This window comes from Aedes albopictus, chromosome 3 (assembly GCF_035046485.1).
Source record: "Aedes albopictus strain Foshan chromosome 3, AalbF5, whole genome shotgun sequence".
Taxonomy (NCBI): domain Eukaryota; kingdom Metazoa; phylum Arthropoda; class Insecta; order Diptera; family Culicidae; genus Aedes; species Aedes albopictus.
In genome coordinates this window covers 186561819-186578492 of record NC_085138.1, presented here as the reverse complement: position 1 = coordinate 186578492, position 16674 = coordinate 186561819, and the positions used below count along the sequence as shown (strand labels likewise).

The window sequence follows — 16674 nt, the reverse complement described above, 5'->3', positions numbered from 1 at the left end:
CATCTGATCTGAAAACAGCCCTTAAACCTAGCCTTAAACTTAAATAGTCAATATCAGTTTTTTGAGCATATTTTGGCGTTTTTACGAGAAACCATACCTTACCTTACATGATGCCCCGCCAATTATCGCATACAGTACCCTTTTTGGGTACCTTGACTAAGACGCCTTACATCCAGTCGGCCGGAAATGTCGCGGTTTCCCATATGTTGCAGAATAATTGCTGCAGTAGTTGTGCGGATACTACGGGGTCAGCTTTGAGCATTTCAGCTGATATGCGATCGACCCCTGGGACCCTGTTCGATTTAATGCTACGGATGGCTGTTTCTATCTCCTGCACTGATGGAGCTTCGGTGTTGACACGGGTAATGCGTCGAACCCTTGGCGGATCATGTTGACATGCCGACACTTGAAAAATGTTTCCAAAGTGCTCGAACCTGAAACGCTGATCAGCCGGGTCGGTCAGTAACTGTCCAGACACGTCTTTCACGAGCATTGTAGCATTCATCTTAGTTCCACTAAGGCGAAGCGAAACATAGTAGAGGAAACGGATGTCACCGGTATTTGCGGCTTTCTCGCCTTCGTCGGCTAGGGTGTCCGTCCACGCTCTTTTGTCCCGTCTACATGAGCGTTTCACGTCCTTCTTGAGAGCCGAATAGCGCTGACGGGCTACGGCTGTGGGTCCTCGTGTTTTCGCTCGCTCTATCGCGGCTTTGGCGTTCCTTCACTCCTATATCTTCCTCCAGGTATCATCTGAGATCCACTGCTTTCTTCGGGTGCGTGGCTCACCCAAATTATTCTCGCCGTTGGTGATGAAGGTGTTCTTGATGGCACTCCATTGATCTTCTACGCTTCCACCTGCTGGAATATCCGCAGCACGGTTCTCTAGCTCCTCGACGAAAGACCTTTGGGGCTGTCCATAAACCACGTGGTCATGAGGGGGGGGGTCGGCCAATGACCATTTTGTATGGAAGAAAAAAAAATTGTGTATGGACTAATGACCACGCGGGGGGGGGGGGTGTTGAGAAGTCCCAAAAAAATGACCACGTGGTTTATGGACAGCCCCTTTTCACCGCAGCGTCTTCCAGTCTTTAATCTAGAGTGGCGAAAACGTCAAAATTGGAATGGCGATGATCTGTCAGTGTCATTCCAAACGAGCAAACAACCTGTCAAAACCGCCGTGAAAAAAAATATACATTAAAAAGTATTGCTATCGTTACGTTCCAAAATCAGTAAAAGGATATTTCGATATTTTGACTCAATTTGATTGAAGCAAGGATTGAAGTATGTAATTGTGAATATGTAATTACGGAAGTGCACTATCACTAGTGAATCATTTTTTTTTTTGCATTCCATAGAACAACGGGAAATTGAATTTCCCCACCGCTACTGCCGATGGTGCAAGGAAATACGTTCTGCTGCTGGTGTTACTATCGGTACCTCCCGAACCCAACGAATTGTACAGCTGCTGCCGGCTGTTTTCGGGAACTGATCGGATTGCCTTCTGTTGCTGTTTACGGTGATGATACCCAAAGGATCTATTGAAGCTGCTACGTACCGTCGCAACTCACTCACCCGAGGAATAAATTCTAAATAGCAGCAGATGTGAATGCATTGCAATTACAGCATGAGAGTTGCAGTAACTACGACATCAAAGAGGAGTAGTTTCGTGCCTGGAATATTAATTTCGAGAAAGTTAGAGTGGCTATAACGGGCAAGTGCGATCGATCTGTATTCTTTCGTGGTAATTTCATATCACTCGTATCAAACTTCTGTGGGTCATCAACATCCCACGAGTAAAAATGTCCAGAAAAGTTGACCGAAAATAGCTATTTCATTCCGCTGCATAGGTAAATTTTGTGACTTCTATGTTGTTAACCCTTATGTGGCCGGCAGGGTACCCGGGTACCCAGCACCCATTTAAAATACACGGTGTAGAAAAAAGCAAAGAGTTTGCCGGCCACATAACGGTTAGTCAGTAGTGTGCGGTAGTTCGGCAGCAGCAAAGTTTCGCGCGCTGGCTTTGCTAGATTTTAGCGATTTTTTTTTTTCTTCTCTGCGGGGCTCCGTCGACGGGACGGAGTGTGCGGTGGACGCGTCGTGGGTCGAGTCGGTTCCGAATTTTTCGCTTCCCATCGCGCTGCAGTGTGAACGAGAAAGAATAAAATCGACGCGGTTGAATTTAGTGTGCGGTGGACGCATCGTGGGTCGAGTCGGTTCCGGATTTTCACCTCTCATCGCGCTGCAGTGTGAACGAGAAATAATAAAATCGACGCGGTTGACGCGTCGTGGATCGAGTCGGTTCCGAATTTTTCGCTTCCCGTCGGCGCTAGTTCTCAATACACTTTTAGTTGATAATAAATATTTTCTTTCATTTTTTACATTTACACAAAAGATTAGTTCGGGCTCGCCGGTCGTGGAAAAAATCCGGGCGCCGACAAGTGAGTCGCGTTCAGTGTATTTCTGTGTGGAATAGACTAATGGTTTCTGCTCCCTAGTGGAGTGGAGACGCGCGATAGAATTTTATTTTTGGCTAGTTTTTGCGTCGAAAAGTGGTCGGTTGTTAACGGCGGTTTGTGTATACTGATCCATTGTCAAATCATATCACCAACCATAGGTGACTCCCGGACTGACAATGTACCTTACCCTACTAACAAAAATTCCTTCCTGAGACAAACGTGGAGATGCAGCGATTCGCGGTCTTTTTAACAACGTTTGTCTTACTATCATTCCCTTCCATCCTCGATGACCGTAAGGACGTGGCCGGCGCCGTTATTGACCTTATTAAAGTCGAGAGCTCTCGACCTGTGTACATTGAGAATAGTAAGCTAGTCCCAAGCCCTATTCATTGGTTCCTTGTGCAATTTCGATTGCTCTGGTCAATCACGGAGTAGCAACTACGAATTGTGCGGTCATCTATGCTCATGCTCATGCTCATGCTCACATAACGGTTAACTTGTGAAGATTACTAAATTGTATTTTTCTTTGCTTTTCAATAGGTACGTGGTGTGACTGTTGTTCTGGAACATCCCAGCATTTGTATCGGACCAGCCAATTCAATGTGGCCGGAAATCCTTAGTAAAACAAATCGAGGTTCGAAGATCCGGCACACTGAGTACTGTTCCAAGAACAATTTTTTTCTGAAAGAAATCAGCCAGTTCGTCGTGCTTGTTGGAGTGCTTCTGGTTTGGACATATGGACAATGTGGTAAAAATAGAAAAACCTGGTACGAAGTTAAAAATTTCCATGTTTTGCGTACGTCATGGATGCTCCCAAAGATTAAACCCAACCAAGAGCTGTGATATAACTATGTAGGAGTGTAGGGTGATAACATTAGGGAAGACCATCACATATTGTTAGTTGGATTTGAAAAATAAAATGTTTTTTTTTTTTGGAATGTATGCAAAATGTTTTTTTTCATGATTATAATGGTGATTATCTATTTCTAACGGTATTCTTACACCGCCATGGACCTGCTATCGAACTTATTTTTATGAACCTCTTTTGGCTCATGAATTTTCAAACGGAAATACAAAAACCATCTGATTAATTTCCTTTGCAAATCATGACACGGGATTAAATGAGCTGCTGGGATTTGCAGGAGTTGTGATTCAATTACATCAAATTCGTTTTCTTTCTTTGTGTTTTCCCACTTCTGAATACTATCTCTGATTTCAAAAAGAATAGAAAGGTTTCTTCATTTACGTAAACCAGAGCCTGACCTGTAAAGTCTTTGGTTATTGTAAGTTTGCTATAGTCAGAGATATATGGTTCAGTTGCTAAGCATTTTTCAATGCACTGATGACAAACCGCACCATGTTTCGCTACTTTATGGGCTATCATTCCGGCTATGGGGCTGTCCATAAACCACGTGGTCATTTTTTTGGGACTTTTCAACCCCCCCCCCCCCCCCCCCCCCGCGTGGTCATTTGTCCATACAAAAATTTCTATTTGTCAATACAAAATGGTCATTGGCCGAACCCCCCCCCCCCCCTATGACCACGTGGTTTATGGACAGCCCCTATGTGATAAACTACGTTCTTCTCAGAGCTATTCATCCTATCCAATGCTGCCTGATTTCCTAATCGAGTCAACTCATTTATCGCTGGAGCCTGATTCTGCTTTTCATTCGCTTTGTTCTGCTTCAGCTGTTTTACATTTGTTGCAAAATCTATGAGCCACTCTCTTTCATCTTGATCATATGATGATCCTTGTACCTCTGTTAAGTATTGTGAAACAGTTACAGATTTCAGGAAACCTTTGAACTGCAAGGCGGTGGGTTTCTTTTGTCTGATTCTGATCTGCGAGAAAAGATTTTCGACGCAGTCCTGCGTAAAGCGTGAAGTCAACAGAAAAGTGTACCCTCTCTGGTTAAGAAACATGTCTTGAAGTCTGATCAAAGAATTTGTTGATAGGATTATTGCTGCCTGCCTAGGTTTCCAATGACGCTTGTGACCAACCCCCAAAGTAAAAATTTTTTTTTTTTGAAAGAATCGCATCGACTCCTGATACACTTGGAAATGAACTGTAAAGAGAACAAAATAAATTTAAATGTTTTTGATAAGCATCAGTTGCAAGTTAATAAGCCATTTTTTTACCTTTGCTTAAAGCCATTTGACGCGATCTGTTTTTAGAAATTTGAAACCACTTAGAGCGTCTCAATGAAGTATGCTGTCGGTAGAACATCAGGCCGGTTAGCAGCGTGGCTGTAGAATCGAAGTGCGGCGGACGCATTCCGGTTGACATACTTTTCCGAATTAATTCCTTTCATGGCATCAAAGCTAGTTCTTTTCTTTCCGAATTCTACATCATCTGGCTTCAAATTATGTGCAACTTTTAGCATGTTGTCTTGTTCGAATTTAACCAGATCAGCTAAATGTTGAATATTAACCTCGCCTGTGGAAAATCCATTAGATTCGACCACGTCTGGTGGTAACCAAAGTACTCCATTGTTCAACCAGCCTTGTACTGTTGATTTGAAAACATGAACTACGTCTGGAATAATTTCCAGCTTTCTCGATGAATCAACAGGATGTTCAATGGGGGCGCTATCCATTACCTCGTTTTTGTGGAATCGCAAATTCAAATTATTCCATAGCTTTTTATTGTTTGAACCACAATCCGATGTAAGGAAATGAACCATGGAGCCGAACGATTCAATTTCTTGAATGAAAGCCATATCGTTTAGATCACCTTCAGGAATACTGTTCCCCGTGAAAATTGGGTAACTTTCTGGTCAAGACTTTTAACAGAAATCAAAATTATAATATAAATTGAACTTAAGTGACTTTACCTTTCGTATTTCCTTTTTGTGCTAGCACCGACGGCTTTATGCTCATCATGAGGGAACACATGACTGGAATTATATTTTCGAAGGCCTTACATGGATCGGATGTTGCTCCAGTGTTCTCAAGAACTGACTGAACACCTGTTGTACTCGGTACATCCATGGATTCATCCGTGTCCAGATCTAAGTCGGCAATTTGCGGAACAAACTCATACACTGGAATCGCCTCCCGTCGCCGCAGGATTTTCCCTTTGCTTGAAGCAAAATAAACATCCTCCTGTGCTTAAGTGACCAGACGTCCCGGATTGTGCTGGACAGTCCCGGATTCAAGCTAGTCGTCCCGCAATGCAAAGTGTCCCGGAATTGTCCCGGATTTCAACAATTAAAATGTCGTTAAAATGTCGTTTTCTTGACAAACATGCTGATGTTGAATTGTTTCTGTTCTTCTGAAAATCAATCTTTAGACAAATGTAAATAGCAAAAACAAAGTTTAACCAGGCTTACATTTTTTTTTAGAATTTTGAGGATTTTAATCTGACATTGTATAAAGTAAAGGCAGAGTTGTTGGGAGAAGGATGAAGGTAAAATATGGTTTTCATAAGCACTTCAAACTGAAGTGGACTAATTGAGAGGTGACTGAACAGTTTTGAATCTCTGCAAGTGAATTTAAAAGTGTCTCACCAGAACTTTTGCTCATATTTTTTTTTTTCAAAAATTTCAAATGAATTTCCAGTAACAATCCACAGGGCTTTCTTATAGAAATATCTGTTAGAACCCGTCAGAAAAACTCCTAAGAGAAACATGCCTAGATGGCTACTTGATTCGTGGAAGATTACATACAGGATTCCCCTTGTCAGATTTTTCCGGGGGTTTTCGGAAATGATCGAAGGATTTCTATAGAAGCATATGGTGGATCACTCTGCAAACTCCACCAGTGGTAGATTTTTTTTGCTACAAATAGAAAGAATTCCAGGAAAAAAAATATCTTTTTTAGAAACGTATATTCTTATAAAGTTTGATAAAGATACACTTCATATTTGTGATGAAAATATTGGAGAATTGTTTCAGAATACTTTCCAAGAAATGTTTTGGAAAATGTTCTCCAGTAATCCACCAGTACTTTACATTTGAATGCAACTAAAAATTTCCCATAGTTTTGTCAAAAACTCATTCCTGAATTTTCTCCAGCTATCTCTTCAATGGTTTGGCAGAAATTTTCCATGAAAAAAATTCAGACATTTAGAAAAAAAATGCTAGTTTTCCAAATTCCATAATTTCCTTGTTGAGATCTAATACTTTGTTCCCTGAGTGTCGTGAAAAAGTTCCCTGATCATCAACCAAATTCCCCGTGAAATTCCCTGACTTTCTCTGATTTTCCAAGCCCAGAAATAAATTCCCTAACAGTCCCTGGCTTTCCAGGTAATCGACATCCTGGTCACTTTATCCTGCGCAAAATGAAACCAGAATTGCCGCAATTACTATGTTATATAAAATTCTCAAATTTTCATTCGCACTTACGCTACACACACGGCAACTTGCTGTCACTTCGAAATGGTCTGGAAGCCCACAGAACTTTTTCCATTCTGCTTGTAAATCGGCATCCGCTGGGAACCGGAAAACCCCGACATGCTTGAATCCCGGCGTCGTTTTTTTTGTACAAAATATCGCAAAACACTTCATTTTCGTAAAAATTCGTTCGTTTTCCTCGTGAAAATTACACACAAAATCATCAAACACTTTGTAAACACTCACAACCTACGATTCAAGCGAAAACGACACAGACCAAAACAATAATAAACATTATCGAAAACAGTTTTCGGCAAGTCACTTTCGAGCTTACACATCGGCAGTGATGTTAGCTGAGAATTTCGCAGTTGCCAACAATGTTTATTTTCAATGGGATGACATGACGCCACTCTCCTAATACAGTCACTCTAGTCGGACGCAATGCTGGCGCTACGTTTGTTCCGCACATCAAGAAGGCTCCGTCTCCATTTTCGGCTGATGCAGATGTGGTCGATTTGATTTTCCGTGACGCCATCACGGGACACTTATGTCACTTTATGCACTGGTCGATGAGGAAAGAGCGATCCCCCAATCACCATGTCATTGTTGCCACAAAACTCTGCAAACAGCTCTTCGTTTTCGCTCATTTCTCCGAGACTATGACGTCCCATGACGGAAGGTCAAAACCGTAATGGCGTTCGACCTTTGCGTCTCTTTGATTCTGAAATCGATGTGACTGAACAAGTAAAGTACGTTGGAGTTATTCTTGATTCCAAGCTTTCCTGGACACCTCATATTGAGTTCAGAATCAAAAAAAGCTTGTATGGCCTTCGGGCAATGTCGGCGAACCTTTGGTACAACTTGGGGTCTAAAACCCAAGTATGTATACCAAATGGATTTACACAACTGTTGTTCGGCCAATATTGGCCTATGGATGTCTTGTGTGGTGGTAAAAGGGTAAAATGAGAACGATCCAAATCAAAGTTAGGCCATCTCCAAAGGATGTGCTTAATGGCGATGTCTGGAGCGTTCTCTTCAACTCCCACGGCAGCGCTCAAAGTTCTCTTTGACGTTGCTCCACTACACATTCATCTCAAACAAGAAACACTTTCTGGCACTTACCGTCTACGAGTACTCGGTCTACTAGAGAAAACTCTTGTGAACCGCACATCAACACACACCTCGTTGTTTCCACTTTTGGTAAATTGGGACCAAAATGCCCTTGCTCCAAGTGATCTTAGAATTGCTTGTAATTTCCCATATTGGACATTTTCCACGAAATTTCCTTTCCGGGAAGAGTGGATATCTGGATATCTGGAAAGAAGTATTTCAGACGGCATCGTGCTGGTGTTAATTCTCATAAGCTAAGGCTGTATCAGTATTACTCACTCGGTAGACACTGCACCGTTTTTCAGGCCGAAATTTTTGCTCTTATGTGCAGCACGTAATGGGCAAAGTAATATACTTCTTTTCAGATAGCCAGGCTGCTATTAAAGCACTTGCTTCGGTCAACTCTAGGTCGGTAGATCAATCATAATGCAGTCCAAATCTGGTCTTGGATCTCTTAGCGAAGCGGGCTTTTACGAATTGGAATACGTTTTGAAAGTAGGAACAGAAATCCTTAAACGCCTAAAAGTATGCAATGTCCTTACAATTTCATGCTGTTTGATACTGTCGATACTGTACAACCTGTTCAACATGTTTTTCATATTTTTAAGGCATAAACCCTACGAATAGGAGCAAGATCGCTGGAAATTTATTTATTTATTTACCATTTACATCAACAGGCTTGTGTATGCCCCAATAATGTGTACTTAAAACTAAGCTACAAAATCATTTGACAACTACGACGAATTTCCGTAACAAAAACTGAAATACAATGCAAGTTCATACACTAACTACAATTTTATCAGACAACGTGTATCATTTCTAAACTAAACAGTGCAACATAGCACATTAGAAAAACATTACAACAAAATAAAACATTTTTATCCCTCTGAAATCACGTAATTCACAATAGAAACAATAGAAACAAATTACAAAATATCGGGTTTCCACGGGCATCTTAATTTTTTAAACTCTCTAAATCTAATGTTTCCAGGCCAAGTAGATGACATCATTGCGGCAGATTTCCATTTACGATTTAATACTATTTTGAAGGAAACATAGTCAAGTGCACTGCAGTCAACCCATCGTGGAACTAATTTTCTAACGTTAATACGCTCATTTTCAAAAGTGCCCAAGCAGCGGGAAATCATGAGATGCACATCTTCCTCCGAAACGCTTCCATCGATGTTAGTCAGCAACAAATCGAAGTTCTCGTCGTCGCAAATCGAATCAGGTAACCGACTCGCAGTATCAAATGCGTGTGCTATTTCACTTGTTCCTTCTTCCTTCTGCCGCGATGAATTCGGTGTTGAATGGCATATCCTGGTATCCGAGTGATTGTTCTCATGCGACGTAATCACCGACAAAATAGATGCAACTTTAGCTTTCAGTTCATCTACGTCACGTTGTAGTACGTACGTTGGCTCCGGAACGGTAGCGGCGATCGGTTCATTCATTTTCTCACTATGTTCTTTACTCCACTGTACGAATTCAACCAAACACACATCGCACATCCAACAGCTATTCTTGTTCGGACGCGACACGGCAGCGAGCTCGGCAGTGTTTAATCCAACACAAGCGGCATGGTAAACTGCGGCACACAATGCATTGCAATATATGTACGGTTGGTCTTTTGTTGCCACTGGAAGAAGGCACTTTTTGCATTCCATAGCGAGATTTGTTGAACAAATTAATTACACTTTTTTCGTCACAACGGTAGCGGATATGAACAACTAATATCGCAGAAAAGTGCAGACTACTGAGGATCGTATTTTAGAAGATTCCTGCGGGATTTACGAGGCCGATTTCAACAAAAAATTACCGAAAACGATAAGCGGTACAGAATTGCGCCCGATTGAACCAACGACAAGCGTATTAAATGAAATGGCTGATGAGTTAGCTCGCACTGGAGCATCACATGATTTCATTTTCCCTGAGCCAACTATTCCGATATCGTTGGGTAAAGCTTCAGATTAACACCTGGGCTGCCACTCAACACAGACAATACTGGAATATTTTGGAGTCATGTCGTCAAACCAAATTGTATTGTACTGCGCCATCTCCAAGGGTGGCGAAGTATCTTACAAATCTGTCAAAGCACAATGGCAGTATTCTGGTCAAAGCATCAACTGGCCACTGTCGACTCAGCTATCACATGGTGAATATTCAGCAAGCTGATTCATTTGCATGTGATAGCTGTGAATCCGATTATGGAACTTAATATCGTTTGATATGTAACTGTCCAGTTTTTGCCCAACTGCGTTTCCGAGTATTCGGTAAGCGAATCCTTGACTTAATACCTCTCCCAACCCCCACTCCGTAGTACTTATGGGAGTGTCGCTGAGTCGGAGGCCTCTTAAATAAGTACTACATCAACATTTCCTCCCCACATCCCAAGTTACGGTAAAGATGGGCGTGGCCGGGAATAGCGACATTCATGCTTTTGGTATTTTTGTTTTAGACTGGAGCGTGGTTAATTCCCCAGCCTAGTTCCGAAAAGCAGCCTGGACATGATTATCAAAAGGAACGTGAATGTCGTTAGTATCCAATCTACGAAGTATACCGTAACTACGCTAACGCTAACGCTAACGCTAACTGCGTTTCCGAGTATTCGGTAAGCACTTATTAAGTGAAACTGACTTCAGAAACATAAATCTTCAGGATATTATGTTGTTCTTAACCCACTGTGGTAAAGAGCTATAGGCTCTCTTTCGCTTTTTGCGTTATTACAGTGCCCTTTTCAGGGCGCTGAAAGAGCCCATTGTGGTACGCTTATGCATTAATACCTTCTCCAGGATATTTTTTTCCTATTTCCCTACCTGTCCTTATCCCCATCGTTATCCTTACTTCTTTCCTTTTCCCTCGGGTAGATGATGAAATAGGCTATTATTATGGCTATGGCACAAATGGCCCAAATGAAGAATAACATGCCTCTGGAGCCGGCCTTCTGATACATGATAGCATAGCATTAGCATTAGCATTAAGCGAGTCCCACAAATTCGCAGGGTTGCCATCTTCTCGTCCGAACCAAAGCACAAAAATTTGGGACTAATCTCTGACTCTTAGACAAGACGGACGCACTCCTCCAATGGTCGAGCACTGTCCTGGCCACGTCCTTGCGACTGCTGATGAATGGGAAAGGATGGTTAGTTTTTGGACACCTATGAAAAATGTAGACAACTCTACGATCTATCAGGCCTAGGTGTCACGGGAATTTGGGTGTTGTTAGTGGAAGGGTAAACTCCAAAGGATACGCTTGGTTAACGTTCAGGCACACCATTGTTAGACTGCTTCGAATCAGTTGCCTGCCCAATTCATACTGGTTTCGTCGTCATCTTGTTGGCATTTGGTTGAATTACTAGATTCTTCGGTTGATAATCTGAAATATAAAATAATATTAACATTGTACGTCAAATAAGCTACATATTAGTGATACGTTCGCCACAGTTACATATTTTTAAAATATTATTTATATCGTACGATACATTTACCTGAATCCTGCTGAAATAATCAATCAACTCATCACAAGCCATGCTTTCTTCAGATTTATGCCCTTGAAAGTTCAAAGTGTGGCTTCGTGATTGCTTCACCATAAATCATATCCCTGACCTAATTTCTAAATCGTCACAATTTTGGAAAACTTCTAATCATTTTCAAAATAATGATCCAATTTTCCTCATACAATAAAACCATGAGCCATGCTTCCACCAGAATCATTGTTTGGTTCCATTTCTCATTTATCTTTTCCAAATGCATCTCACGAATATGCGAAACGCTTTCCATGTGATTGTATGGATCTCGTGGCATTGTTTAATCGTCACGCAACTTTCGGGTCAGGAATCTGCACGATCAGCCGGCGGTGCTGTAAAAAATGCCTACTGACTTTAATTTCTCGCGTCTGTCGATTTGTTTTCAATTTTTTTCTCTCTTTTCCCCATTATTGTTGATACCTGCCTGTTTTGTGAGGCCCACACACACCGGGGCCGACTGAAGTGATCTGTGCCTTTGTTAATTTTCCAATTAGGCGCAGCAAAACACTGCTGGCTGCATTTGTTTGTTATTGTCTATCTGTTTCACCATGAGTGTAAAAATTTCCTTTTTCATTTGCCTACCTAGGCCTCGAATTGGATCACTCCACATGTCCAACACATCTGTGCCCAGCCCAGCCCGGTCGACCACGAGGTTCAACTCCAACGGGAAAAATCGAAAGTTTTATGTTTCACCCGCCTCCCACAAACGGAACCCGCAAATCACATTTGTAATTAGAAGTAAATAGAGTTTTAATACACTTGCACTTTTATTTTCAAGTATTCGCGGCGTCTTCTTTTTGCGATTTTTTTTTGCCTGGCACAATCTTGGGTAACCGACCGGCGGCGCGCGTCGGCCGTACAAAAAGATAGAAAGAAATGTCATTAAAATCATGTGAAAAGTAGTGCTCCAATGGTTTGGGAAAATGCGCAATGGAGCTTGTGAAATAGGTAATTATCACCGCATGCGAGACGGCGCGGCCGTTTTGTACCAGTGTCAATGCACGTTCCATTGAATCAAGTGCAGTCAGGGAAAAAAATAATATCTATTTCAAATGAGATTGGAATAGGAAGCAATCAGTGAAGTACTAGATTGAAAGTAGTGAGCCTGATTTTTGTATGGTGAGATGATCAGTTCTCCGTTTTTGCAATGAAATGGTGCAAACAGCGTGGGTTATATGATTCCTTGCCTAATTTGATGCTGTTTGAGCAAAAGTTTGGGTAACTGTGTTGTTGAAGTTGCAAGAAATAAATAATACAACAACGCAGTCACCCAAACTTTTGCTCAAACAGCATCAAATTAGGCAAGAAATCATATAACCCAAGCTGTTTGCACCATTTTATTGCAGAAACGGAGAACTGATCATCTCACCATACAAAAATCCAGCTCACTACTTTCAATCTAGTACTTCACTGATTGCTTCCTATTGAATCTGAAGAAAATGCCAATTGAAGTTGCATGTAAATCCTCTGAGGTATGTTAGTGAGTTTGGTGAACAGAAGCGTTGATTTAAACGGTACTAATAGCGTCGTTTATGAAGGCCATCAAAGCTAAAACTAGATGAGCTGTCTGCAGGCTGAACAGCAGCTTGGCAAGATCATTGACCTTTCCTCCACATCGTCCAACATACATAAGCAAGGACCTTAAAACCTGTTTTGATTTCGTAACTCGATGGACGATGCCAAGCAAGATCACGAGAGACTTGTGAAAACTGCAACAGCGGCAGAACCGACGAGAGCAAAGATTACGAAGTCTACCCAGACAAAAGGTCTTCGCTTTCGCCGAAAGCCCAAAGATGCGGCGGATACGACTGCTTTTGATAAGCACTCGCAGAAGCGGGTGGGGCAGCCGTCAGGTGAGGAGCTGTCTGGCGGTGCCCGCAAGGCTGAACGGATACTAACCCCGAAGGTCGACAGTAATGCCAGCAAGTCGGACTCTAGCCAGGCGTCCCGGAAAGTTGGGAAGGATGGGTCTGAAAAGGCGTTCCCGTCCCGGATGGAAGGGAACAGAGGGTTGTGACCGTTGTTAGGCCCTCCAGCAACCACAGAGTAGGGCGAACCAAGGGGGCGAACCCCTTGGACTAAAATTGAGCGGAAGAAGAAGAAAAAAACGATAGTTGAGGAGGTTAGGGACGCCAAACCAAAAAAGACGTAAAAAACAGGTCCCAAGTAACACACTTGTCACAGAAGAGCCACGGCGGCGCAGGTTTTTGTTGCTCAGAAGTCACTGTGACTTACTTCTAGCAAGTAAGTATTAATTTGTTAGAAGTAAGTCACTGTGACTACTGCACAAAAAAAACTGCGCTGCCGTGATTCTTCTGTGGCAAGTGTGTTACTTGGGGTGCCAAGCGCGTGAAAGGCGACACGCTAATCATCAAGACCGAACAGGCTAAGTATTAGGACGTCTTGAGGGCAATGCAAAGCGGCGCCAATCACGTGGATTTAAAATTCGACGTGCGCAGTATTAGACGTACTTATACTGGTGAAATGCTAGAGCTCCTAGAACTCAAGTCCGACAAGGAACACAAGGGCGCCGCCTACAAAAGTCTGGTGGAAGAGGTTCTTGGTGAAGGAGTCGAGATGCGGGCTTTTACTGCAGAAACGACTCTGAAGGTGAAAACCTAGACGAGGTCCAGATCACTGTAGTGGAAGAGCTCGTCACGGCACTGCGGCAACAGTGCGAGGTGCAGGTGGCCAACGCAGCCGTTCGGGTACGGAAGAGGTCGGCAGGGACACAGGTAGCCTTAGTACAGCTACCTGTGGTGGACGCAAACAAGTTCGTTTAAGTAGGGAAGTCCAAGAAGGGATGGTCAGTTGTAACAGGTACGCCAAGCGTACGTTACTATGTAAATATAAATTTGTTTAATCATTATATTATTGTACATAAATGACGTTATCCTTAGAATTAAATATAAATGAATTAGTAATTTGTTCCGCTTTATGAATTCCAACTGTTCAAACTTGCTTGCACGTCACTGTAAAGAAAGAAGGCTTAAGAAAGGAAACGATAAAACTGCGCCTGGGAGATAGGCAATTGAAATACAGCATTACGCAATTTAATTCGCGAGGTCAAGAAGAGAAATTCTCGGATTAACGGATCGAGAACCGAAGGTCAAATTCACTTCGTGTCCTTGGATTTGATGGGAAAGTGGGAAGGCAAGATCTGATGAAGCCTGCATGAGCGAGATGCATTTCAATCAGGGGAGCATTAATAGATGATTTCATCTTATTCGTTCGGCTGAAGCATTTCCGGCTAAACCTAACTTTCGAGGGTTTTTATCTGAGGACATTAGAGTCACTCGTTCATTTGCCTGGAGACTCGAAAACGTTTCGGAAGTGTGGCTCTGCCAATAACCGCGGTGATCGAGGTAGTGAAATTGAGAAGTCTGAAATCTTTTGAAGTGCTAATTTCCCGTGTCTCATTTCAGTGAACTGTAGTCAAAATCAAATAGACAGTTACTGTAAGCCAGTTACGTTTGTGTGAAGAATCGTTAGAACAGAAAGGTAATGTGATCCTCTAGAAAACATGTGCGTGCCATGTGCAGTGTCTAAAGATTCCTTTGTCGTACAGCCGTGCGACGGCTTTCTGTGTCCTATTTAGGAACCATCAGTTCAACCACCGTAGCCACAACTCTCCGTCGAGTGTATCCTTTGGCAAATTTCCTGGCCAACCGTCAACCCACGGTCAGAAGGGGCCGCGCCGTCACCATCGCGCCCGAGCGGAATAATCACAAGAAGAACCGCTGTTAGTCGAAGTTCAGGATCACACGACACACCGATCCGCCCTGCTAGGTGGCTAGGCCCTAGTAGCGAGCAGCGAAGAGACACCAACCGCCAATCGTCTCCCAACAACCACGCCGTCCGTCTATCAACCGGCCGGGCATGCGGTAGCTGATCCCGCCAAAGTCGATCGCAAAAATCCAATAACAGATCTGTAAGTACAAAGAACTCTATTTTTCCCCCAGTCCGTGTGCACATGTGACGACGACGAGAAATTTCGTCAATGGACCCATAGCGTTTTTATATGGTGTTCCCGAAATTTTAGCTTGCCGGCTATATTTTGCAAGCGCTATTGTTCTGCGAGCTAGGTGCAGACAATGGAATTTGGAATCGTGAGGAAGAAAGACACGCACATGTAGGATAGGTAGAAGCCAAGTGAACTCGATATTAGTTAAATTATTATGAACTAGAATATACGTTTTTTGAATTCTGAATTAAAATCGCTTTATATCCCTATCCGCTTATTTGATTCACGGAGAGTAGCATGGTGAAAGATTTCATGTCGCGCGCTTAAAAATTCAAATTTTGTCGCCTGCAGAAGTGGGTTGTAGTGAGTAGGTTGAACCGGTTCCATGACGGTGTCGACATCTGGTGTATACTGGCGGTGACTTCCAGTGATGATAACCGAAAGTCTCCTCGGAAAGCTTCAGAACCGTTTCGTTTAGGGTGATTTTGGATATTATGCTCCTTTTGAATTGAAATGCAAATCCGTAAGTCTGATGTGGGTGAATTTGGGGACTGCTGGACCGTTTCCTATCCTTTTCAAGGAACGACTTGAACTAACCGTAGGTTGGGTCTCATGCCGGGCAATCATACCTTGGCGATTGGTCCTCATTAGAGGTGGCGCTTAAGCCATTCGCTTAACAAAACGGAAACAGCCCAACAGTCCATTTGTTTATTAGGGAGATATTTAGGAGTAGACCGCCAGTCGTTCCCAAACGACATTTTGGCGTGCTACACAGTATGCTAACTGACTTCACGAGCCACTGAAGACTTGCTTCGGGTGTCTGGAACCAGGACACAAGTCTTGGAACTGCGAAGGCCCTGACAGGAGCAAGCTGTGTAGGCGATGTGGCGGCGAAGGCCACAAACCTGCACGAGTTCACCCACGTTTTTTATTTGTTCCGGGAAATCCGTGAACAACAAGCACTTAACGGGAAATCCAAGGTGCTCGGTCTTCAGAAGAGCTGCAGCTGAACCTGCACCACTATGACGCAGCACAGCAACTGCTTTGTCATGCAGTTTCTGATTGAGGACGGGTATCGCCATTATAACGGACCTATATCGAATACTCACCGGTAACGGTAATGCTCTAAAAATTTCTTCACAGATGGTTCGAAAACGAATAATCTGACAGGCTCCGGAATCTATGGCCCTAGAACAAAAATCTCTGTGCACTTAGGACAGTGGCCCACAGTATTTCAGGCGGAAATATATGCAATATTAGAATGCGTGTTATTATGCCTGAGG

At 42.8% G+C, this 16674-nt stretch overlaps 1 protein-coding gene, 1 long non-coding RNA gene and 2 pseudogenes across 2 annotated transcripts; 1 reads left to right on the top strand and 3 right to left on the bottom strand.

Moving 5' to 3' along the window:
- Positions 1 to 3454: 3454 nt before the first annotated feature.
- Positions 3455 to 4611, bottom strand: LOC115262813 (uncharacterized; annotated as a pseudogene).
- A 34-nt stretch (positions 4612 to 4645) lies between these two features.
- Positions 4646 to 6912, bottom strand: LOC115262811 (uncharacterized; annotated as a pseudogene).
- A 1914-nt stretch (positions 6913 to 8826) lies between these two features.
- Positions 8827 to 9567, bottom strand: LOC115268007 (uncharacterized). Its single transcript, XM_029875893.2, has 2 exons — positions 9490 to 9567; positions 8827 to 9321 (listed from the first exon to the last, which is right to left on the bottom strand). Exons 1-2 carry the CDS (start codon positions 9565 to 9567, stop codon positions 8827 to 8829), a joined length of 573 nt encoding a protein of 190 aa, XP_029731753.2.
- Positions 9568 to 14242: 4675 nt separating this feature from the next.
- On the top strand, positions 14243 to 15834 carry LOC134292114 (uncharacterized). Its single transcript, XR_009999479.1, has 3 exons — positions 14243 to 14792; positions 14853 to 14928; positions 14996 to 15834. It is a non-coding gene; the product is annotated as an uncharacterized LOC134292114 (long non-coding RNA).
- The last annotated feature ends 840 nt before the right edge of the window (positions 15835 to 16674 follow it).